This window comes from Triturus cristatus, chromosome 5_1 (assembly GCF_964204655.1).
Source record: "Triturus cristatus chromosome 5_1, aTriCri1.1, whole genome shotgun sequence".
Taxonomy (NCBI): Eukaryota; Metazoa; Chordata; class Amphibia; order Caudata; family Salamandridae; genus Triturus; species Triturus cristatus.
Genome location: NC_140587.1, coordinates 435,016,150 through 435,041,686, shown reverse-complemented (window position 1 = coordinate 435,041,686; position 25,537 = coordinate 435,016,150). Strand labels below are relative to the sequence as shown.

General features: G+C 44.9%; 1 protein-coding gene across 1 annotated transcript in view; it reads left to right on the top strand.

Annotated features, from left to right (window-relative positions):
- Window positions 1–25,537, top strand: part of PTDSS1 (phosphatidylserine synthase 1) — a 334,114-nt gene that overhangs the window by 273,518 nt on the left and 35,059 nt on the right. Inside the window, exons 10-12 of the mRNA XM_085605215.1 lie at window positions 4,358–4,457; window positions 7,073–7,141; window positions 11,305–11,374. Coding sequence (XP_085461341.1) covers window positions 4,358–4,457; window positions 7,073–7,141; window positions 11,305–11,374 — 239 coding nt within the window. The remainder of the gene's footprint in view (window positions 1–4,357; window positions 4,458–7,072; window positions 7,142–11,304; window positions 11,375–25,537) is intronic.

Genomic DNA, 25,537 nt, shown 5'->3' with positions numbered 1-25,537 from the left:
AAGGCAAATGTGCACTCCTTACATTTTAACTCATCAAAATAATTATTGGCACTGTGGCAAGCTACAAGGACACTCTCCAACTACCTCTAGATCAGCTTCTCCTCTCCCCTTTATCTATGGGCCTTCTGTAACTGGAACATTGTATTTGACTTTTAAATGTAAACACACAGTACACACACTGACTAATCTATGCCCTTGAAATAGAAGTCAGTGCCAACTTGAAATAAAAATTGTTTTAGCCACTTGTGGCGTGTGACCTATGCAAATAACTTTAAGGTCTATCACTTTATTTTGAACAGTTTTCCTATAAACAAACAATACTTGGGTTTGTTAACTATTTGAGGATTTGAAAGTAATCAGAGTATTTCCCTTAAAGTAAACTAAAATCGAAATAAAAAATACTATCCATCTCACAAATTATAAAATTACATGTACCAGTACCACACCAGTTCTTTTAGGACCGAGATAAACATTCTGAATCAATAATACATTTTTACTGCCGAAGTATACATCTATTGTCTTGGGAAACTGGTTCATAGTGTACCTTTTTAAAGATATGATTTTATGTTAGATTGTTTTTACTATGGTGTTCTCTAACATCTCTCATAAGGTGAACTGCTTTTACCAAAACGAGTTTTCTTTATACATTATGTCACGCAGTACTGATTTTTTTCAGTTCTTTGACATTTTGTTTTCCTACCAACAGAATAGAATTTGCAGTGATTCGGCAGGTGATAGTGTAAACCTTTGAGGTCCCGGGACTAGGTTTATGTTATGCCTTTAATGCATATTGTAGAATTTTATGTTTAGAGTGTTCTCTTGTTTATTCCTGAAGTGGGTTTTCCACACAGTCTGTTGCTTTCGCCCTGGCTCAGGGAACATCATGCTCAGGTAGGCTATAATTATTAAATCTTCATCCAACTACAACTTGGTGTTAGGAGTCCTTCACCACATTTTGAGGACTAGCTACCGGCCTTAAAGCATGCGAGGTGTTGTGCAGGCCATTGGATGTTTCTCCACACAACAGATCCTCTGATCAATTCTTGCTAATCGGGTGTCTTTGATCTCTGTTTTTATGAACTGCTTTGGGCTGTTTCCATTTGAGCTTAAGTGCCTCTCTCTTTAACCCAGATCACGGTGAGTGAGTTGGGCTGGTGGTGCCATCAAGGCTGGGGTGCACGCACTCGTGATCAACTGGGTTGGTTTGAGGTGATGGACGCAAGTTTGTGCGCATTCACATGCCCTGCGCCAGCACTTCCGGCAGCCAGCACACTCCAATCTACTCTGCTTATTCTGAGCGTGGCATCACCCAAGTGTCTTGGATTTCAAGCAGATCACTGTGTCTCTTCTGGCTAAGGAAAAGAAAACAAAACACCGCGTACCTTGTTCACTTCTGCGGGCCCATCTGCTGTGTCCTCCCCTGGTGCATGCACAACTCACATTTGTATTAGAGGAAAGCACCTATTGCTGGAGTAAACAAAACGTTGAAACAAAAGAAGAACTCACCCCAAACTCAGAAGATATTTCCCATAGTTTGGGAAAGGAAAAGTTGAAATAAAAACAAATACTGAACTTTCTGGATTGTTGCAGTCCCCAAATATTACAATAATTTTAACCGGTTTACTGAAATTTCTGGATAGTCGCAATTCTATATCTGCAGTAACTTCAAGGAATTCTTAACCAACTTAGCTTCAACATGGAGTCCTCTTCTGTTACATCTCCTCCGTCATTATTGCTCAACAGTGTACTCCACTTATTCAATAAGAGAATTGGATTGATATGTTTGACAGTTATTTAATAGCTCTTGATGGCCAAGACTTTAGACCTGAAAGGAAAAAAGCTCTTTTATTAAGCACACTTGGAAGTGAAGGCTTCACATCTTTTTATTTCTTCCTGAAGTTTTGGATCACGTTGGCCAAAGAATGCATGACGTGTTCAAGGAACCCAAACTTAGACTGGAGTTAGGTTTGTTAAGGAAGTAAATGACTCTGTGCTATTTTTATTCGCAAACTCAAAGATTGGTTGAGTCCATTGATTAATTTGTAGCAAGGATATGGGAAGTATCTGTGAAATATCAATTTGTGAACATGACTGAAGAAGTTATTCATGATCAGTTAATTATTTAATGTAAAAGTAGAAAGATCCAAGAAACGTTATGGTTAGCTCAAAATTGTACTTTAAAAGATGCTATTAATATTGCAAAAGTGTTGAAAGAGCCTGAGTTGTGCCTGAGAGAAATCAGTAAAAGAGTTGTAGAGGCTTGAGGTGAGGGGGCAATGACTGTTTATGTTGAGAAACAGGATAATACAGTGGGCATGGTGCTTCAGCGTTCCAACAGAACTAAAAAAATATATAAGGAACACACACCCTAACCTATTTTACTATGGATTTAAAATCCGGTCAAACTTTGACCAAAAGTACAATGAAAGAGAATTTCTGGTGGCTGGGGATCGATGATCAGACTTCTAAGTTGATTGAAAGTTGTTTTGTATGTAAAGAGAGTGAATAAAGACTTATAGTAGGTGCGCAATCTGGAACGGGTCACATTCATGATCCCGTAAGGGCAAAGAATAGTTTTAGCATGAATTTCATTGGTCCTTTGGTTGGGGTGAGAAGAGAGTTCAAATATGCCATGGTGTTTGTGTATACTAATACTAAAGCTACTATTTCTATCTTGTAAGAAGGTTCAGGGAGGAGGGTTTTCATCATATTCTGATTACAGATAATGGTATCCAACTTACTTCTCAGGATATGAAAATATTCCTAGATAATTGTGGTATGAAGCACCATTGCACTGCTTTGTACAATCCCGAAGCAAATGGAATCACAGAAGGAGTTAACCGTCTGGTAAAAGGTGCAGTTCATTGGCAGTTAAGAACAATCACAATTTGTGCAAGTAAGTTAATAAGGTTGTGTGGGCACATCGCACTACTGTGAACAATGTGCATTTGAGATCATGAACTGGAGGAAGCCTGTCACCAAACTGATGCCAAGTTGGTTACAACATTGCAATGGAGGGAGTGAATCCCAGGTCAAACAAGAGAATGTATTTTAAGTAGGAGGCTGGGCCAAGGTTAAGTATGGCTGTGTGAGAGTTGGGCTCTCCAAGTTTTATTGGCCATTCAAAGTAAAGGAGGTGCATGAGCGGTACGTGGTGTTGGGAAATGGTAACAAGAGGCATAGACGCAGAATGGCTCTTTATCAAAATTGTGGTGAGTGGGATTTAAGCAATGAAATGATGGTTGCAGTGGGTTCATGTTGCTGGGGGATGATGAATTGAGGAGTAGTTCAAGGAGTGAGAGGTGTTGTTGAAGGACGATTCTCTGGATCTGGTGATTAAGGGATGAGAGTAATAATAGGGTATGCGATTGGGGTTCAGGAAGTGAGTGTGAATCGGACCCCGAGAGAATGTAGACCGCCTGTGTATTTTGAGGACTATCTGCGGGGGTGATCATCTCCTGGTTTTTGATGTTATACTTTGTTTTGTGTCACTAAGTTTTGTTTTTTTTAGTTTTCGATAGTTAAAGAAGGTGGATATGTTGTGCCTTTAAGGCATATTGTAGAGCTCTATATTTAGAGCTTTCTCTAGTTTACTTCTGAAGTAGGTGTTCCGTACAGTCAGTTGCTTTGAGGCAGGCTCAGGGAATCTGTAAAATCTGTGAACCACCAAAATCGTCAGCATAATGTTATTAGTGTAAATGTTTGAGGCTGCCACATCCCAGGGTTGTGAGAACAAACCGCACACTTGGAGGAACTTCAAGGGAGAGAGCAAGATCAGATCAGCTTTGCTCTTAACGGGCAGTTTCCCAGGCCCTTAAACCTTCTGGACTTTGGCATCCATTGGAGCGGAAAACCCATTAACGTATCTGCATTTGAGATGATATACTTGAATACATATGGAGTTATACATTGAGTCTGCCGTATGCATGATTTTTTGCAGGCATCATGTTTTTAAAACATCTGATATGCTTATAAAAGTGAATTCGGAGACCAGTATGTCTCCATGGTTTCATTTTAAAAGTGCGCATTTAGTGATGTTTAGCGTGGAATGAGATAATGTGCTGCCTGTGTAGCTTACTTTATTAACATTTAAGCATTAAAATATTGTTATTGACAAATAGCAACCACTGGAGTGTGTACACAATCGTTCGATGTTTTTGTGTATAGTTCTCATTTGTTTTATACATACTTTGATTACACTATTGTTTTTCGCACTAATACATCTGTTTAAAACTTTCAACTTTGATTGTGTCAAACTTAAAGTTTAATTATTATGTATGATCTCTACCTTTTTACTCTTTACACTGTTTTACATAAAAATTAGAAGGATTTTAAACATTTCCTATTTATTTTTTAGTGCCATCGGATTCCTGGAAGCCTTAGTATGCATAAAGTTTGGCCAAGATCTCTTCAACAAAACACACTTATTATACGTTGTGTTCTGGTTAATTTGTGTGGTAAGTTTCTGTTTACAACCGCTTAAATGTAATGATGTGTGCTGCAAGTTAAATCCTAATTATCCACAATCATTTAACGATCCAGCAATCATTTAACGTTGAATTTGGTCCTGCCCGTACACATGACATTATTTTAGATATTTCAAATCTTTTTTATGGAGTTTTCAATACCTTCCTTCCCATAAAACCTTTGCCAAATTTGCCATGGCACGCTTGATGGGGAAGAGGTGTGACGCCGCGGCCAGGGCGACTGACTCCGGAATCTGGGGATCACGGTTCGATCCCCGGCGCCGGAGGCAGCTTAGCCCAGCACCATGTGACTCTGGGCAATAGCTTGCTTTATCTTCCCTACGGCCCCCAGTGCCTAGAGACCCTCACGGGTGAGTGTTCGCGCTTTACAAATGTGGATTATTGTTATTATTATGATGCAACAAAAGGCTAGTATGTAATGTTAGTTTCAGTGGAGCAGTTTCAGCCATTCTATTTATTTTATTTCTTTATTGGGTACTCAACCGAAAAAAAAATTCAACAGTTCTCATCCCTCTCCCTGCCCTCCCATAAGAACCCACTTCATTGATCCAGAATCGTTTTATGACTGGTCACTCTTAAGTATATAGTACATCATTACAGTCTGCACATTAATTACTTATAAAAATAGGCCAGCATCTCAAGTGCTGCTTCTTTCAGTATGACCCGGCTCTTCTATTCATTCCTCAAGTCACTTCTGTGGTAGCATATAATAATTCTATCTCAACCAGGTTCCACTTCATTGCACTCCCTGGTTTTCACCTGTATACTTCAGCTTTTGACTCACCCCACATTCAGTCGATACCCATAGGAGAAACTCTTTTTCTTATTGTGGTTGACAGTTGATCACTGCAATACACTTTTTGGCCACAGCCAGACCTGATTCAACAACCTTAGACAACACTTGGTAAGTTTAGTTCTGGGCACCAGTCCCACCAGAGACAGTCGTACCGTTTGTTTGTAGGTCAGTACCCGTCGACTCACTGAGTCTTTCCGTCACCTTCATCCAGAAACTCAAAATACCAGGACATTCCCACCACATATGTATAAATGTCCTTTACTCTCTGGGCAGTTCTCTGACACTCTGGTTTATATTGTGTGTAGCAAATGTGGTGTCACATACACTCTGAGATAGCACTTGTAATTGATAAGTTTCAATCTAGCATTACTGTTGACCCTTCTACAATTGCCGACTATATCGCTCCAAATCTGCTCCCCTAATTCCTCGCCTATTTTTCTTTCCCAGTTGGGCTTCAGCGTATCCCGTTTCTTGTCACTCTGTGGCAGAAGCAATGTCTACAACTGTGTGATCAGTTTACCTCATCCTGCATACCTGCCAATACCTTATTAACAGGCCTGATCACTGTGTGATCAGTTTACCCTCACCCTGCATACCTGCCAATGCCTTATTAACATTGGTTTCTTTTGGAAAGTCAGGCCAGACTTTCCATATGATAGTTGCCAAACCGTCTAGTTACAGCCATTTTTAAGATTGGTTAGGTGGTAGGTACTTACAGTGCACTCATGTAAAGATTTAAATTAATGTATTTATGTTCGGATGCCGTGCCCTTTGCTACATAGGTGGTCTCTAAACTGGCTCACATGTGAGGGTGTAGAGTTGGCAACTTCAATTGCAGATGTGGACTGGAACATGTGTATTTTTCTTTACATGAGAGTGGGTAGCTGTATTTGTCTTGACTGATTCAGGACAGAGACTAGACAAAATAATCCTTACTCGATCAGCTCCTTCTCTGTCAAAGTGACAGGATGCTCAAAATGTTTGTTTCAATCATTGTTGATGCTGTAACGCCTTACGCTTTTCAAATAGTGTTTGGAGTGAGAAAACATAGTTTATTGAACATTTATTCATTGTATCAGGCATTCCAGCAGTTACTGGAGGTTGTTTACAGGTGATTATGGTAATCGGGTGGTTTACTGTTGGTGCCTGGCTCTTTGCCTTTGAACGTGAGGGCCATTGAAGCCGCCACCGAAGGGGCGGTCTCTGACCTAATGGACTGCCGCAGCACCCTTTCACAGATGCGTCTCTTGATTACCCTCACTTCGCAGTTGATGTTTGTGGCAGTTCATTTATTGCCTACAGTCATTCGTTTAAATAAAGTACTTTTCCGAACTGCAAACAGTAGTATTTCACTTGTTTGAAATGAAGCATTAACAAAAAACCTTATGCTTCTCAGAGTGAATTAGTAACGCCTCAAAACATATTGTTGACTTACCAGTAGGACAGTTATCGGACCTTTGAAATCTACAGATTGATTTGAAATGTGTATGTTTGAGTGGCCTGTTTTGATTCTACACCCAAAGTACAGCTTTGCTGCTTAGAAATTCGCCTTCAACTTTAGGGCTTGGGTTCGATTTAAATGGGTAAACTCAGGCTTTCATCTTTGAGGCTGATTAAATAAGTTGCATTGATTTGGGGGAATACTTTAATTCAATGAATTGAGGTTGTATTGTGTGCTATACCTGTGGGAACATATTTAATCAACCAACGACAATCTACCGCATTTTAAGTAGAGTTCTTATTTTAGTCTTTTTGTCCATTTGACTAATTTCAGTTTTCCTCCTTGCAGGCTGTTACAACCTTCCTGTGTTTGTACGGCATGGTGTGGTATGCAGATCACTATGGTCCACGGCCAAAGGTACTATTTATTGAACAGGAATTATGTGTTTTATTGTCATGTTACAGCATAAGGCTCACCTTCAGACGTGGGAATGTAAGGCAGCATATGCGTGGAGTTTGATGGACATAAGTCTCCCTGTAAACTGCCCTCTACTTGGGTGCATTAGTAGCTAAATGGTCAGAGGATGGAGTAGTGAAGTCCACCTGTTCATGCTTTTCTGTTTTACTAATTGTGCAAGTTTAAACCAGAAATGCAAGGCGCAAGGTTAAACTCGAATTGACTGTTTGGGCAATACAAATACCTCATACGCTTGATGTCCAACTGTATTGCATATTTTCATTACATGACTTTTTTTGTTAAAACTAAAGAGAAGAACACAATGGCAGTGGTAATTACAGACTGCCAGCACCTCTGTCAAATTTCCTGGTAGGTACAATAAAGGAATAAGTATGGTGTGCTCAAATGAATAAACATTATGCCATCTTAGTAGTGTACATTCTTATATGGAAAAATTATTTTCGCATATATAGAAGTATTTAGCAATCCAGAGCACTACACAAATAAAGTATTATTGATCCGTCAATGTTGCAGATCCAATTTTAATTTGGTAAGCACTTCAAAACAGCACAATTTCATACAAAGTCCATATTTATAAATTATTGACAGCCAGAATACTGTTGACACGCAGGTCAAAAGAGAACGCACACAGCCGACATGTTTCGTCGTGTTGACGACTTTTTCAAGGCTGTTAACAAAGGTAAGTACAGTACATTAGAAACAAATGGAACTGGTGTAACAATGCCTGATTGGTATCAATCCTAAAGACAGTCATGCTACCTCACCAATAAGGGATAAATATCTCCATGTATTGCCCATAATGAAGAATATCTCAAAAATAAGCACGGCCAGAAAAAACGAAAAGTGAAATACACACTTTGACAAAATTTGTAATAAGAGAAGTAGGAAAAAAGAACCAAAGAAAACGCCTGGTGATATCATGTCTAATACAAAAGTTGTGTGTATGACACCTTAGTAGGTCAATTCCTCCTGTTCAGTGACCGGTTCACACACAATGCTTACCAACACCAACATTATCGTATTGGTTCTGATTGGTAAAACTCTACTACGGAATACCTTGGAAACAGTAAAAACCCTGTATAATCTTCTCTAATCGATGATTTCATCATCAGCACTTCCCTTTTGTTAGAAGGGTAAACGAAGGGTCCAATCCTTTGAAGTCCAACGCCTGGTAAGTCCTGAATGAATGGATCACCGATAAAAACATCCATTTATAGATCTGAGGGCGGCGTTTGAGCTTGTTCCACTGGGGCCTCAATGGGCCGCACTAAAGAACCCGGGTGTGCCTGACGATATTTTGACCCAGATAATTAGGTTGCACCAAGCTAATTTTTCCAAAGTCTGCTGGGGCCTGAATGGTGACTTTGGAGAATCCATCCCTATCAGCAGAGGAGTGAGGCAAGGGTGCGTACTTGCACCTACCCTGTTCTCAATATACATTAATGATACTTTAGACCATCTTAGGAATTTTAGCCACGATTGCTGAAAGCTCTGTGGAACCCCTATTCCTGTGTTACGTTTTGCAGATGATACCATTCTGGTCTCACAAACGCCAAGGGGCCTTCAAAACCTATGAACTGGTTTCAGTGCATACGGCATCGAAAAGGCATTAGAAATAAATACCAGTAAAACTAAGAGTAAGGCCATAAAACCCCATAGGACTTTCAGGAGAAACATACTAGTTGGCAAACAAACACTGGAGCTTGTATAAAACTTTAATTATTTGGGAGTAACACTTGATTCTAGATAATCATGGAATCCCCAAATAAATAGAACAAGAACGGTCCACGCACACTGCTCAAGGGCTATTTCTAATAAGCATTGTATGTCCACAACCAAGATCTCACTGGCCGTGGAGATCTACTAACATAAGGCCCAAGCAGCTGACCTGTTTGAGGCGGAGCTTTTGGGGACAGGCAATATAAAACAGCTTGCCTGCGGTGAGAACAAGTTTGAGAGGCTTATTAGGCTTGCCTTTGTTTTCTTTTTTTTTTTTTTTTTTTTTTTGAAACCGTTTATCGCACTCTCAAGAATATACAAGTATGGGCCTACAACCTTCCGGCCGGCCGCTAGAATGGCAGGAGCATATGACATACGTTCAAAAAACACTTGGCGTTGCAGAGAAGCAAAATCAGGAGGTATCAACGTCGTGGGCCACATCGCTCTGACCCCACAATACGGTTTCATTTTATACAAACAACACGAAAAAACCACACCCGCAAGGCAACCCGCAATCGAAAGTAACAGCACGTGCTCCCCGAATGGGGGACCCCCGCCATCCACAGGAGTCTAAAGAGGGGAAGGGGAACAGTTCGAGGACTGGGGGAACTCTGTGCCCGGGGCTAGGGAAAGGAGTCAACTAAGGGGACGGGGCTGGTGAGGCAGCAGGCAGCAGTGGTGGCGCGCAGATACCCCTGCGGTAGGCGTTCCAGGGGCCCCATACTTTCACCCATGCCCCAGGCTTACCCCTCGCCACATACACCACCTTTTCTCGGAACATGCACCAATCCATGTGTTCTTTCCAGGCCGGCACCGCCGGGGGCCTCTGGGATCCCCACAATTGAGCAATGTCACGCTTAGCTATCATATATCCCAGAGTCACCCATCGCGTCTGCGGAACCGAGTAGTCAGTTGGTTCCCACACATTCAGCAGGCATCTCCTCGCTTCAGGCAGCAGCGCGACATGCGTAACCACTCGCAGGACCTCATGCACACCACGCCAGAATCGCTCCACCTTCGGGCATTCCCACAAAATATGCAAAAAAGTCGCCAAAGCACCACACCCACGCTTACACAACCCATCCTCAGCATAGCCCATACGCAGAAGCCTTGGCCCCGTCATGTAAACCCGGTGGAGTACCTTAAGCTGGACGAAGCGAAGGCGAGCCGGTATGGCCACCTCCTTCGGAGAGGCCACCGTGGAAATCCAGTCAGGCTTGCCTTTGTTGACACCACAAATACCCATGTACCACCATCGAAACCTCAAACAGATAGAGCACATTGCAGATCTGAGACCAATACTCTACTGGATCAGATTATGGACTACACAATAACTTGTACATTACAGGGAAGGCCTTAGACAATTGCTGAAATTAGATCTTTAACCTTCCCTTGGCATTGACATGTTTAGACTTTTCTTATCAAACTTGGCCTAGCCTCCTATTGGAGTGAGCCACAAGCATTAACACCAAACTCTAAGAAACACCTGAAGCAAGTATAGTGTGCCCATGTTTTGACCACTGCTCACTCTGATCCAAGCTTAGATAGGCTGACTTTGCAATTTCCAACCATAAAACCGAGACCTAACTTTGAGGCGTTCCTAGGTAATGTTCAACAGTTTCTAGTTAAAATATTGTACCTGAAGTTCAGTTATGGAATTCTCTAAGTCAAAGCCTTCACTGTATGTGCACTTTATGCACCCAAGGTAGCATAAAAAATATTGCACATAGTTTGTTCTTTCACACAGCCTATGACAAGATCAGGAAGAAATGGATCCACCCGATATGCAACAAAATGGGGTTCAGGAGACATCAAGAAGCCCTCAGAGTCCTGAAACATCACACTTCCCCTTATATAATTTTTTGTTTGAGTAGATAGTTGGATTTATTCGCAATAAGATGGGTCAAACATTTTAATGAAAGGTGCTTTTTATTACAAGATGGGCCTAAGATCTTAATATTTCGTGGTATTATTATTTAATGGGTTTAACCTAATTATGCATTGTATCAATACTGTTGGGTTTCTTAAACGATCAAACATGCATGAATTGTATTGATTTTGTTAAATGAAACAGTGGATTGTATGTATGTTTTTAGTGGTTTTTAACTGAAATTAAAGCTAATAATAATATTGGACAGGAGAGCCCTCAAACCTCTCTTGATAAAGGAGAATGAGTGGATCTGGCGTTGCTCTTGAGGGACGAACTTTTAGAAACTAGATTTGCATCCTGGGCTCTGGAGATAAAGCTTTGCTTTTTTAAATCTGGGCAGAGGGAGGTAAGTGCATCATGAGTGTTTGACGACAGATGATGCGTGTTAGCTCTCAATTAAAAGCATAGAAATGGAAAGAGCAAGAGAGTGCTTAGTAATATTTTTTCATTGCAGACGTTGTCAGAATGTGAAGATAGCACTTACAACACAGATGTTCCGTGGCACCATTCAGATTCCAGTACCGGTGAGTAACAGAAAATTTTAATTTTTTAAGTAAGATTGTTCTTTCTCGCCTTTATTCAGTCCTTTTACATGATGTGGGAAAGTTGTTCACATTTCTCGGTAACATTGAGTACTCAAGATAGGCAATCTTATTGAAACTAAATGCTTTAGCAGTCCAACAAGAAGTGGCAAAGGCAATATTGCGTTTTTGAATACTTCCACTCTTTTCTGATAATGCTGTCTGACTTATGTTGGTTGTTTTTTGGAATGTTTTAAGAGAACGTTTATTTGGTGGAGTTTATTAGAGTATATAGGATGAAACCTAGATAATTCCATTATTTCTTTGCCTGCATTCCTGATCTGCATCCCTTTTCTCATTGACTGGGCAGTACCTTTTTGTATGGATGTCACAATGGCCCTCTACATCATTGTATTCACCCTGCTGTGTACCGGGATGTGTAACATTGCAATGCAACCTGTTGGGCAGTGCTTGAGTCTGCGGTTTCATAGGTCATGTGCCTCTTTTGCTGTCACCATTAAATGTATTACGTTTATTGATCAGTTAATTAAAACATTTGCCAGTACAAAAAATTGAACCAGCGGCACAGAACTTCTGATTTACTTATCGATCCATAAAATACCATGGTACAATGCAACGAGTGCAAATAGCAACAAATCTAGATTTTGGCACAGACCAATATAGTCAACAGATGAGCCAGTCTGTACATAGCAACTGTGCAAACGTGCCATGAACCAACCACAGTTATGCCAGTTCTCAAAAGTTAAGAAAGTGCGGTCGGTTTTAAAGTGCTAAAGGTATGAAGAAAGTGCAATCTCACAGGTATAAAATAAATTCTAAGCATACTAAGATGTAAGTCGCAGCTCTCATCGGAGATTAAAAACGTTATCACATTTTTGAGCTGCTAGCTGTATTGAGGTAATGCAGTCTCAAGTGTAAAACAAATTCTAAGGGTACAAAAAGATCAGTTATATCATTTCCTTCTGTAATTCAGTTGGGCCTCGCTATTTGCATTAAAAAATACTAAATGCCTTGCCTGGGTTGCTTCTCGATCTCTTCATAATGCCTGCCTACTTGCTCCCTTCCATGGGTCCGGTGTTGGCTGTTGCGTCTGGGTCGCAGGGTGGCTTGGCTGTATGTGCGTGACCTGAAGTTGCCTTAATCCCAGGGGTACTTGAGATCATCTGGTCATGTTTGTCCAGGTATTTCACAAGTCTGCAGCTGAGTTGCATGTCCGTCCCATTAAAGCAGGCTAAAATTGCTGGTCTGCAGCTATGAAGTCCTTTCTGATTGCAGATCGGTCGGAGGATTCTTTTCCAATCTTCCATGTTGCCTTTCCAAATGCATATCTGGTGAATCAGTGTCTCAGGGGCTAGACCGCAAAGTCGGCATAACCCGGTCTTATTTTCCATGGGTGGAGATGTGAATACGACGGCAGGCATCCCTTTCAAAATTTCATGAAAGCTCCTTTAAGTCGCAGTTTGATGGCTATGCCCAGATATGATAGAGGAGCTAATTCAGTGTAAAAGGACAACGTAAGCCAGGTGTGCTCTCTCTTGGCAAAGAGCTCCTTGTCTGCTAGCAGCGAGCGGGCCTTGACGTTTTTATTAACTTCTGATTTGATTTGATGGTTGGAGCGGAAGGATTCCCATTGGCCCATAATGCATTGTAATGCCAAGAAGCTGTCAAGGTAAATCCTGGCTGGCGAGTGGGTCCTCCCGTTCATTTCTATCCAAAGGAGGGAGCTGATTGTTGCTGAGCTTGCCTCCTTCAGTTTGTAGCAAAGTTTTATGAAAGCTCCCTCCCTCGCTATTGATTGCCTGTCTAGACCAAACTTGAGGCGTAACTGGGCTTTTGACGTATATGCTTGTAGGGAGCCTGGTGGTGGCTTTCTCCAGGTGGGGCATCGTCTCTTCCCCTTAAGGTTTTGATGCCATATGCGATCGTGGGGATTAGTTTTGCCTGGATTAGCAAGGGTAGGCAGTTCGACGAACCGATGACTACTTTAATCTTAAATGTGGCTGTAAGGGATAGAAATTTCTGTTGTATGTGCTCCAGGTGTGGTATTTTTTTAAGTCCCTTTTCTGTCCAGGAGGGCTCCAAGTACTTGTATTCCTGCATGTCTTCCATTTTATCGGCCCCCATGTACCACTGATACGAGTGCCGCTGAGGCCTTTTGAGAGAGATGGTTTGGGACTTTTTCAAGTTGATAATCAAGAGTTGGTAGCGGAGTATTTGGCTGTGGTGTTCAAGAGCTTTTGAAATCAGATTTTTGTTCGACTGAGGAGGATCAGTTCATCTGCAAACATCAGGCACGGCAATGGGGCGATGCGGTCACAATTACATCTTTCTAATGTACCGGCATGTTTCCCTCACATAGTAAGAGCACATGTTCCACAACACTAATGCTTAGGCCCCATCCCTCAGTGAAATGCACGACACTTTCCCTACTTCTAGCGTGGAAAGTAGCAGAGACAGCCCACACAGGTTCCTCTTCCTAGTATCCAACTTTCAAAGGTCATAACAATACTTTTTACTCCGTCCGATTGTTTTCATATATAGCAGTCTTACCAATCCGAAGAACTTCATGCCACATTTCATATACTGGGAGACTTGAAACAGGTAAACCCCAGAAACTGTGCTGAAGGTTTTCTCTGTGCTTGAGAGCCCAGTGCCATAGATTTCCCCATGATATGCGTCAAATACCTCATGTTCTGGACTGTTGTTCTGTGCAGCATTTCCGCAAACACTAGGGGGCCCTAAAGTCCGCCCGCCACCCTAGAGGTGCTGGGACCGGCCGCCAGTGGTACGGCGGCCCGCACCTGCAATTAGGATGCCACTGCCACTGTGGCGGTGGCATCCTCCATTCCCAGCAACGTGGCGGGCGGTGCTCACAGCACCACCCACCACAATGCTGGGAATGCACTGTGTGCATTATCATGCACAAGGTGACAGGCACCGCGAGGTGCCTGCCACCATGTCCATGACAATGCAGGGGGTACCATAGGCACTCCCGAACACACTGGGGGCACGCAACGGGCCCCCAAAGCCAAAACCGCCTGCCTTTCCATGGCGGAGTCTCCGCCATGGAAAGGCAATTCCCCGCCATCATTATAATATGGATGGCGGTGCCTGCAAGGCACCGCCACCATATTCCTGGGCTTTTCCGCCTGGTAGGCAATCGGGCGGATTGCCTACCGGCGGACGGTCTTCCCGTCTGCTGGGGTCCCCCCCCCCCACCATCGTAACGTGGCGGGGGGGGAAAGTCATGCAGGTGGAGGAGTTTAGCGGATGGATCGCCACCGCCATACGGGCGGTGGCGATCAGTGTGCTATCGTAATGACCCCTTAGGTTCTGGGCCATTTTCCTGTTCGGTATGAAGTTACTAGTGTACCTAACTCATTAATACAGTGACTCTTTTACGATCTTTGCTAACCACTCTTTGCCAATGTTCAGCCAGGACAGTGGCCTGTGTGCTTTGTATCATCATCCACAAGTCCTCCAATACATGATGAATCCTACCCATTAGGGTGCCCCTCACCATTGAGTAAAATTCTGTTTAGAGTCCATCAATACCTAACTTTTTCCCCCAGAGTTCAGGTCTTTTACGGACTTAATCAACTCTTCTCCCTCTAAGGAATGTCTCAATCCACCTTTTCTTCTGCTCAAAGCCAAGGTATCTCCTTATTATCTAATGAAATCTGTGCCTTCTCTTTATTATTTAGAGGGGGTTGTGCATATAATGTTTCCTAGGAAAACTGTGTGCTTACTCTGCTTCCTTTGTCATCCCTAATAGAGATTATCTACATGTGAGTTTTCTGTTTTTAGTAGCCCTCAGTAATTTACCTGCTTTATGACCCTTCCTTTGTAAATATTGGATGAGTGATGCACAATAACTTGCTTCTCACTTTCTCTGATGGCGGGATGCCTGCAGTTATTCCCCACTCTAAGAGTGCTGTCTTATGCCTCTTCTCTTGACGATTTGTTCTTGTGCTCTATGTGTGGATATTCTCATAGACAGCCTATATACTCTGATCCCTACCTTCATAGACTCTCACTCTGATTCCTGGTTCACAGGATTTGACTGTGGGGACTCCATTATATGACAGCAGAGGCTGCGACAGATATTTAAATCTGTGCCTCTACGTTTGAATCCACAGCTGTCAGGTAAATTTACACACACCAATCTTGCAAGAAGTACGTGCGTAAGCAAATAGTCCCATATAAGTTAGCTACTATTCAATAATGGTGCACAATTCTGTATACAGGAAATGTGTTCCTAGGCACCCCAATCGGGTTATAAGAATGGAAAAGACACACCAAGTCAGTTGTTTAGCGAAGTATTCACTTCCCTTCTTCGTTGTGAATTATGTTTGGAACACTTTAGCCATCGCAATGCACTGTGATGCAATGCAAGGGCCCTGGGATCTCTTTCCTCACGGGATCTCTTGGCCCCCAAAGTGTTCTAGTAGGATCCTCTCTCTTCAAAATGAAGACCATTTGGCTTTCCCATTTCATTATATCTTTCTTGGTAGTTCCACGCTTGCTCTGGTGAGATAATGCCAGAATGTGTCCTCAGAGTAGCTTTAGTTTAGCTGCGTAGAGCACCTAATATTTCAGGTTCAATTTATGATCTCCTTCCTTCACAGTATTAAAGATCCCCCTTTGTTCACTGCTTTTATTAGATCTGGGAAGAGCATGCGGGACTTGTTATCAACCATTTATGCCTTACTGCTTGCAGAATAGCATCTCTTCTCTGTAATTCAGAAGATGGAATTTTCCTGTTCAAACTGGCACACCAGGTGGAGGAGATGGAATCGTGGGCTCCATGTTCCCTTAACACATTGAAAAAGAATGATAATCCCTTGGGTTTCAATTCCAGTGTGGTTCATTCTTCTTAGAACACTTCCATGCTTGGCCTGTCCACTCGTTCTGGAAGACAAACCTTTCAGATATTATTGCATCTGGATTTTCCTTTATGTCCTCGACACAGTGTTGAATTCTCTTGGTCTCATGCTGGGGCTTACTCTCCGCTAGCTGGTCAGCTCCCGGAATGTAGTGTTTGCTACACTTTCTCTGATATTTACTTAAGTCCACACAAACCAATTTCAGATCTGTGGTGACTGCACCATGGAGAAAACAGTCAACATATCTTTAATCAAGTGGCCCAGGACTCCTGGCTCCTTGAGCTGCATGACATCCAGAGTTTTAATTTAGGTAGATGTGCATTAATCCTGTGCAAGATCAGTATATTTGTCCATGTTGTTTGTCTGAGGCGTGTAGTTTACTCTTCACCGTCATTGATCCAATGTGGCCTGTACTTCTGGGGCACCCCATTGAACCTCGGCAGTGCAATACTGTTTCAGCCACTGTGCAATCACAGCATAGCAGCCTTCAGATGCTCCTGGCTCATTTTTTTGCGCCAAGGTCATGGTGAACTACTCTTGGAGAATTCAGTGCTGTGAGCACACTGCCTCTAGGAGTTCTCCATCAACAAGTGGACTCTCTAACGTAAATTCTGAGTGCTGCAGGTCAAAGAAACGAGTGCTACACTTCATAGTATCATTACTGTTAGTAACACCTCACTAGAAACCACCCAACACTGTTGACTTGCGTTGATTAAGTTCAGGAAGCACTTGACCATTTTCTGCGGTGCGTCTTCCGTGCCCTTGACAGCATTCCTATTGGGTCAGTCAAAATCCAGGAGGGTCTTTACAGCTCGCTGTGTGAGCCAAACTATGTTGCTGCATTTACAATCTCCTACCAATGGAAATGGCTTCAGTTCCCATCGTCGTGGCCCCAGGCGTGTGTTCGCCCATTGTTTCGCCTTCTGCAGTACCCAGAGGTAAGTCGAGTGAAGGGCAGTCTGCTCCACCAAATGGGGAACCATGCATTTAATGTCACCTGCCTATGGTCTTCTTTTACCGCGCTGTGTGGGAAATGGCACAGATAGCAGTCCTGATAACGTCTAAGCACTTCTCTGGCCTAGTCTGGTTACTTTTGAGGGGCAGCAAGGACACAGTGAACACGTTCATGCACACTCCAGTATGGGCACAGTGGATGCATTGGCTTTGGGATCTGTTGTAGTATTTCAGTGGCATGCCCCAACAGTTTTTTTCTGAAATATCTTTGCTTTGAAAACTTCATTTATAGGTGCACGACACACTAATTGGGTTTGGAAGGATAATTGAGGCTTTGCAGGCTTTGGGGCGAATACCGTATATGTAAAATCTGAAGTAGTCATTGATAGCAACAAAGAGAACAAAATGTATTGAAAAGGGTGCAAAATATTCAGCACTTTATTGTGCAGTGTGCTCTTAACTCGTTTCAGAAAACTTGGTTGGTGGTCGAGTTTCTGGGCTTGATGGCTTTGTACATATTCCTTGTACCTCAAGAATGAGTCCTTGTAAGTCTCTGTTCGAGGCATGTGGGCTGCTGAATTCATATCTGTGCATAGATCGCCGCCTAGTGTTGGGTCCGGATGTTTGCACGTTGTTGTCCTGGAAGATTCTTCGAAGTATCCTGAGATAGGTGACTCCTCCCCTGGACCACAGTGCGCATGGGCATCCTCTCCATCCTCAGATTGTTTTTTTCCGCCATTGGGTTCGGATGTGCTATCTTGACTCAAGTTAGGAAAATTTAGTTTGCAGGCCAAAAGGCCTTTAGTTTTCGACGGTACTGTTCTCGATCGGTATCGACAGTTTACAGGCTAGTTTTTCACGGCTTTAACAACTTTTCGGATCCATTAACTCCGACCATCGACCGAACTTCCACGATGGAATCGAGGACCCCATTCAAGCGGTGTCCTGTTTGCCACGCCAAATACCCCCATATCGACGTCCACCCGGTGTGTAACAAATGCCTCTCACCGGATCATGACGAATCGAAATGCATGGCCTGTGCCCGATTCAGATCCAAGAAGACTCTCCGGAATCGACGCGCCGCGCGACTGGAAGCGCAACAAGCGGCACCGGCACCGGCCCCGACCAACCTCTTCAGCACCGAGGACGAAGATGTGGAAAGCGTGGAAAATATACCCTCCAGCCGATCGGAAGATGTCGCTGAAGAGCTTTTTCACAGGGAAGAAGCCGACGACGAGGTAGGAGACTACGATGAGGCCTTAGGGGCCGAAGAAGGTAGCTCCGGTGAGGAGCAAGGCCTACCCGTACAAATTGAGGCTATCCCAGTGTGTCAGTCGACGGCTCCGGTCGAGGGATCGCCTTCGGGCCTTACCCAAGACCAATCCTGCAGTTCTTCGGCCCCGCCCCCCGGCCCGGCCACGGACAAAAAAAGACTGGTTTCCCTACCACGAAACCGAAACCAATCATCGCACCGGTTAAACAGAAACCGAAAGTGAAACTGACACTGGTTGGCTCGAGGACCACCACACCTTCGACGCCAGCCAAACCCGTCGGCTCCGACCGCACCAAAAGGAACTTCGGTGCCGAACTCGCTGCAGCCGATGTCGGCGCCGACCCAAAAAGAAAAGCCGTCGGTACCGTCAAAGCGCCTCGGCCCCCGGCACCGAAGCAATCGGCACCGACCACCAAGGTGAAAATAGCCACTGCATCGCTATCCACCTCGAAAGCAGCGACTACGGTACACTCATCGATGCCGTCGACGGCTCCTACCCCTCCTCGACTCGATGACCCGGTCACTTCGAAGAAGTCCACACCTGCCTCTACGGAACCACTCGGCGCCAAAGAACCGTCGGCGTTCCAGGTGCGACAAGTGGCAGCGTCCTTGCAACGCATCCGGGAAAAGGCAGCCCTCCAGACCTCGTCGGGCTCCGTACCGACACGGGCACAGAAGGCAACTTCGGCACCAGCAAACATCACCTTTGGTTTGCCGCCATCCACGGCGCCGAAAATGTTCGAAATCAGAACCCGCGTTACCCAGACAAGGTCCCCATCTACGGCACACTCGACTACTGGGACATCGCCGTCCCACTTCATCGACGCCGACACCGGCAGGCTCATGCTCCGAAAGCGGAAGATCACTTCAGAGCAAGCTTTAGACTCTTATAGGATCCCGCTAAAACAAAAAATGCCGGCGGAATCGGAACCAGTTCTTTATGAACGCATCCACACCTCTTACACAGATCCATCATTCTCTCCAACGCACTCGACACGGATGCAGTGGAGGACTACATGGGTGACGACACCACCTACCCCGAGGACATAGACCCTGAGGGGCAGCAAGACCCTGATCAAGTCTGGGATGACCCTGTAGACCCAGGTGCCGCTCTGGATACACAGGACCCGCAACTTTATGGCGCAAAAACGTCCCCCACAGAGGACACTGCTGCATTCAACGCCCTCATTGAACGTGCCGCAGCCAATCATGGAGTGCAACTCCACTCAGACACTATCGAGGATGATTTCTTGGTGGACACTTTCGCATCCTCCGAGAGGACTGTAAAGACTCTGCCCATGTTAAAAGGTGTCATCAAGCCAGCAAAGACATTTTCAAGGAAACCACCAGGGCATGGTTAATAAACCCCAGGATCGAGAAGAAGTACAAACCCGCACCTGGGGAACCCACGTACATTAGAAGCCAGTTGCCTCTGGACTCCATTGTAGTTGCCAATGCTCGCAAAAGGGCACACTCTCAGACAACTGGTGATGCTCCTCCCCCGGACAAAGAGTCCAAGGTTCTAGAGACCTCCGGCAAACGGATTGCAGCCCAGGCAGCAAACATATGGCGCATCGCCAATACACAGGCCCTCCTAGCTCGCTACGACCGCTCACACTATGACACGTTAGAGACCCTACTCCAACACCTGCCAGACGAGTACAAAGAGGCAGCGGAGCTCCTCATCAGGGAGGGACAACTGCTCACGAACGCATCCATCAAGTGTGCACTAGATGCCGCAGACACTGCTGCAAGGGCAATAAACACCAGCGTCATGCTACGACGACACGCCTGGTTACGAATCTCCGGATTCAAACCTAAGGTCCAAAATAACATCCTCAATCAGCCAGTCAACCCCGACTACTTATTTGGGCCGGAGGTTGACGCCACCTTAGAAAAGATAAAGAAAGACACGGACACTGCGAAGTCAATGGCGGCTCTGCAAACGCAGACTTTTCGTAGTGGCTCCTTTCGTCGCCCCAGAAATAAAGGTGCAGGTAGAGGACAGGGGGCACAGCAAACCTACAATAAAGGGGGCACACAGAGTTCCTACGATAAAAACACCCGAGGTGGATATCGTGGCTCCAGCACCAAGGGCAGAGGACGTGGTTACGGCAATGCCAGGTCCTCCCCCAAGAACTAACAGTGACGCCCTCTCCCTTCCCCCCGCCCACATAACACCTGTCGGGGGAAGGCTCCAGCGGTTCCTGTCCACGTGGAATTCCATCACCACGGACAGGTGGGTCAAAGATGTTATCCAACACGGTTACTGTCTCGAATTAACCTCCACTCCACCCACCATACCGCCAAGGCACCGTTCTATGTCCTCAGAGCACTTAGCGTTATTACAGCAGGAGGTGCTAAGTATGCTGCAAAAAGGCGCAATAGAGGTCGTGCCCGTACACCAGCAGGGAACAGGGGTGTACTCTCTGTACTTCTTAATACCAAAAAAGGACGGCTCACTCGGACCTATCCTAGACCTGAGACCCCTCAACCACTACATTCTCTCAGAGCATTTTCACATGCTCACCCTACAGCAGGTTCTCCCGCTCCTCCGACAGGGAGATTTCCTAGCCACGCTAGACCTCAAAGATGCGTATTTCCACATACCCATACACCCGTCACACAGAAAATATCTCCGGTTCACCATTCAGGGGCAGCACTATCAATTCAAAGTCCTCCCCTTCGGAGTGACAACAGCACCCAGAGTTTTCACAAAGTGCCTAGCTACCGTGGCTGCACATCTACGAAGGCAACACATTCACGTCTACCCTTACCTGGACGACTGGCTTGTTCAGGCAAAGTCAGCCCAGCAATGTGCCAGCCACATGTCCCGCACCATTCACCTTCTTCACAGTCTGGGATTCTCACTAAATTACCCGAAATCACATCTCCAACCCGCACACGTACAACAGTACCTAGGTGCGACCATAGACACTCTGGCAGCCACAGCTCAGCCCAATTTAGTGAGGATCAACGGCATGCAAATGCTGATATCAAAGTTCAAACCCCAACACTCCCTTCCTGCGCGAGTGTTCATGCAGTTGATAGGCATGATGGCCTCCTGCATTTTCATAGTCCCACACGCGAGACTACATATGCGCCCGCTTCAGGAGTGCTTGGCACGTCAATGGAATCCGGCTCACGGGCAATTAAAAGACCTAGTGTTGGTGAGCGGTCGGGCATACAACTCTCTGCATTGGTGGAATCCACAAAACCTTTGCAAGGGCCGACCGTTCCAAGAGCCTGTTCCACAAATAATACTGACAGCGGACGCGTCTCTCCAGGGATGGGGAGCTCATGTACTCAATTACACAGTGCAGGGACTATGGACTACACAACAAAAGAAGATGCACATCAACCTTCTGGAACTGATGGCAATCTTCCTGGCAATGTAAGCCTTCAAGGTACACTTGTGCAACAAAGTCGTGTTGATCCGGACGGACAACATGACTGCCATGTACTACATACAGAAGCAGGGAGGAACGCACTCTCCACAGTTGTCTCATCTGGCTCAGAGCATGTGGAAGTGGGCCATTCAGAGGAACATATTCCTCATGGCGGAACACCTCCCCAGCAAGGACAACCAGATGGCGGATCTGCTCAGCAGACACAGCCACCAGATGCACGAGTGGGAGCTACACCCGTCAGTACTCCAACCGTACTTCCAACAGTGGGGTCATCCAGAGATAGACCTATTCGCCACAAGCGAAAACGCGAAATGCCAAAGCTTTGCCGCCAGGTTCCCACATCCACAGTCGCAGGGCAATGCGATATGGATGAACTGGTCCGGCAGATTTGCGTACGCTTTTCCCCCAGCGCCGCTGATACCGCTGGTGGCACGCAAACTGCGACAGCACTCACTAACACTCATCCTGGTTGCTCCAACATGGGCACGCCAGCCATGGTACACCACCTTTCTGGAACTTTCCGTGGTGCCGCATCAAAGGCTGCGGATCAAACCCGCGCATTTGACGCAGAACCATGGAGAAATTCAGCACCCAGATCCGCAACAGCTGAACCTGGCAATCTAGCTCCTGAAGTCTTAGAGTTTGGCTACCTAAACCTGCCACCTGACTGTATGGAGATCATTAAGGAAGCTAGGAGACCCACTACCAGAGCTTGCTATGCAGCCAAATGGAAGAGGTTTATCATTTATTGCAATAACAATGACATTAACCCGCTAGACGCATCCATTCAAAACATAATCTGTTACCTCTTACACCTATACCGATGCAATCTGGCTTACACCTCAATACGTATCCATTTAACCGCAATAGCAGCCTATCTCCAAAACAGGCCGCACCTCTCTTTATTCAAAGTGCCTGCCATCAAAGCCTTCTTGGAGGGACTTAAACGAGTAATTCCCCCAAGACACCCACCAGCACCAGTGTGGAACCTCAACTTGGTCCTCACCCGACTGATGGGTCCACCCTTCGAACCTCTCCACTCATGTGAGATTCAATTCCTCACCTGGAAAGTAGCTTTCCTAGTGGCAATCACTTTGTTGAGAAGAGTTAGTGAACTCCAGGCACTAACCATTCAAGAGCCATTCATACAGGTTCACGCAAACAGGGTCGTACTACCTACCAACCCCAAATTCATGCCTAAAGTAATATCGCAGTTCCACATGAATCAAACTATTGAACTGCCTGTTTTCTTTCAGAATCCACAAAATGTCGCTGAAAGAATGCTCCATACACTAGATGTCAAAAGAGCCCTCATGTACTATATAGACAGAACTAAAGGCTTTAGGAAGACAAAACAACTTTTCGTTGCCTTTTCTCCACAACACAAAGGCAACGCCATCTCCAAAGCAGGTATAGCCAGATGGATCGTTAAATGTATTCAAATTTGCTATCAAAAGGCTAAACGCACATTAACGATTCCCCCACGAGCCCACTCAACACGTAAGTTAGGGGCTTTCCTGGGAAACATTCCTTTACATGATATATGTAGAGCAGCCACATGGTCCACTATACATACATTTACCAAACACTATTGTGTAGATGTACACTCAAAACAGCAGGCAGCTGTAGGACAGGCTGTTCTCAAAACTCTTTTTCAGACCACTGCAGCTGGCACTGGTAGCCGCCGCTAATGGGAGGTACTGCTATGTATTCTATGCACAGATATGAATTCAGCAGCCCACATGCCTCGAACTGAATATGCTACTTACCAGTATGCATCTGTTCTTGGCATGTAGGGCTGCTGACATTTATATCGCCCACCCTCCTCCCCGGTGCCTGTAGCAGCTGCAGCTCTCAGAATTACTCTATAGCATGGTCATCACTTTCTGTATCTACTCCATCACTGCCACAATGGCGAAAAACAATCTGAGGATGGAGAGGATGCCCATGCGCACTGTGGTCCAGGGGAGGAGTCACCTATCTCAGGATACTTCGAAGACTCTTCCAGGGCAACAACGTGCAAACATCCGGACCCAACACTAGGCGGCGATCTATGCACAGATATGAATGTCAGCAGCCCTACATGCCAAGAACAGATGCATACTGGTAAGTAGCATATTCATTCAGTGGTATATGCAGGAAAGATACAACCGATTGTTGATTGTGTTTCAGACTGGAATGTGAAATCAAATGCCCTTGTACAACAGCTCAGAGTGGGAGCCTATACTTTCAGAGGAGCCAATTCACACCCCTTGCTGCCAGTTTGCAGTGTGTGTGGATGCATCCCTTTTGGGTTGAGGGATTCATCTGGATGACAGATCATTTTTTTTACGACCTTTGGATCCCCTCAGCTAGAACCCTCCATATGTTGGATCCAAACGAGATTCGCTTAGCTCGGAGGGCTTTTCTGGATGTAGTCGCAGAAGCTCAAGTTTAGATTCTGATGGACAATATAAAGGAATGCTCTGAGTTCGTCTTACGCAGAAAAACTCTCGCATACTTTTTACAGCCCCTCATCCATCAGTCATGCAGAAGTGGCTTTATTTCTAGACCATCGGAGAGATTACGTTTCTCCCTTGAGAGAACTAAAGATTTTAAGATTGAAGGCCGGTTATTAATTGGCTTTGTTGGCCCAAACTGGGTAAGTTTAGCATCTGTTTTAAGACCTCAATGAGTGCTGTGTGCTAGCAGCGATGGAGTCCCTTGATGGCATAGGGCACACTGTGCCACACTGGCTCTCCTTAGAGGTGTGCCCGTCGTTAACCATTTGCCAAAGTGCTACTTGGTCTAATATTTAGACTTCCACAAGTACTTCTGCCATCATTCAGATGCCAGACACGAGACTCAGTTTAGCGGGGTGGTTCTTTAGAGATGTGTGTCTCAAGACTTAACATATTTGATTTCAGCCCAACACTTCCTTGTTGCTTTGGCCGAGGTTCATGATGAGCAATGTGCAGGGAGGACTATCCGTTGGAAAAGAAGTTACTTTCCTTTGGTAATTTATATTTTTTCATTGATATGTAGTCTTCCCACATACTCCTCAATCCTGCTGAGTGCATGTCAATTTATTTATTTATTTATTATTATTATTTTTTTTATTAGAAACAGTTGGTACACAATAAAATACAGACAAGGGCCTACAACCACCAGGGCCGGCCGCTATAGAGCCCGAGGGCCCACAGTGCAACGCCACACATTCAAATGAACCAGAGGCAAAGCTCCCGGCAGTTCGTGAGCACATGTAATAGGCCGTGGCCATAGGCCAGGAGCAATCGGAAAAACCAGTTTCATTTTTTATTAAATATAAAACACACTCAAGGCAATGAGAGTCCGAAATAGCAGCGTGCTCTTCCCAGGACGGGGAACAACGTACCGTATTCAAAGCAGTTCTTGTCTGGAAGCGGTAGAGGGGGGCAACGGGAGAACAAAGCATGGAACACACCTCACACCATCCCGCAGAATGCGCGGCTAGGGGGACAAAGCAATATTGACCTCCAATGGCAGAGGCGGGGTGCAGATACGTCCATGATATAAATTCCATGGACCCCATACCTTAGTCCATTTCCCTGGCTTGCCTCTCGCCACATACACCGTCTTTTCCCTAAACATACACCAGTCCATA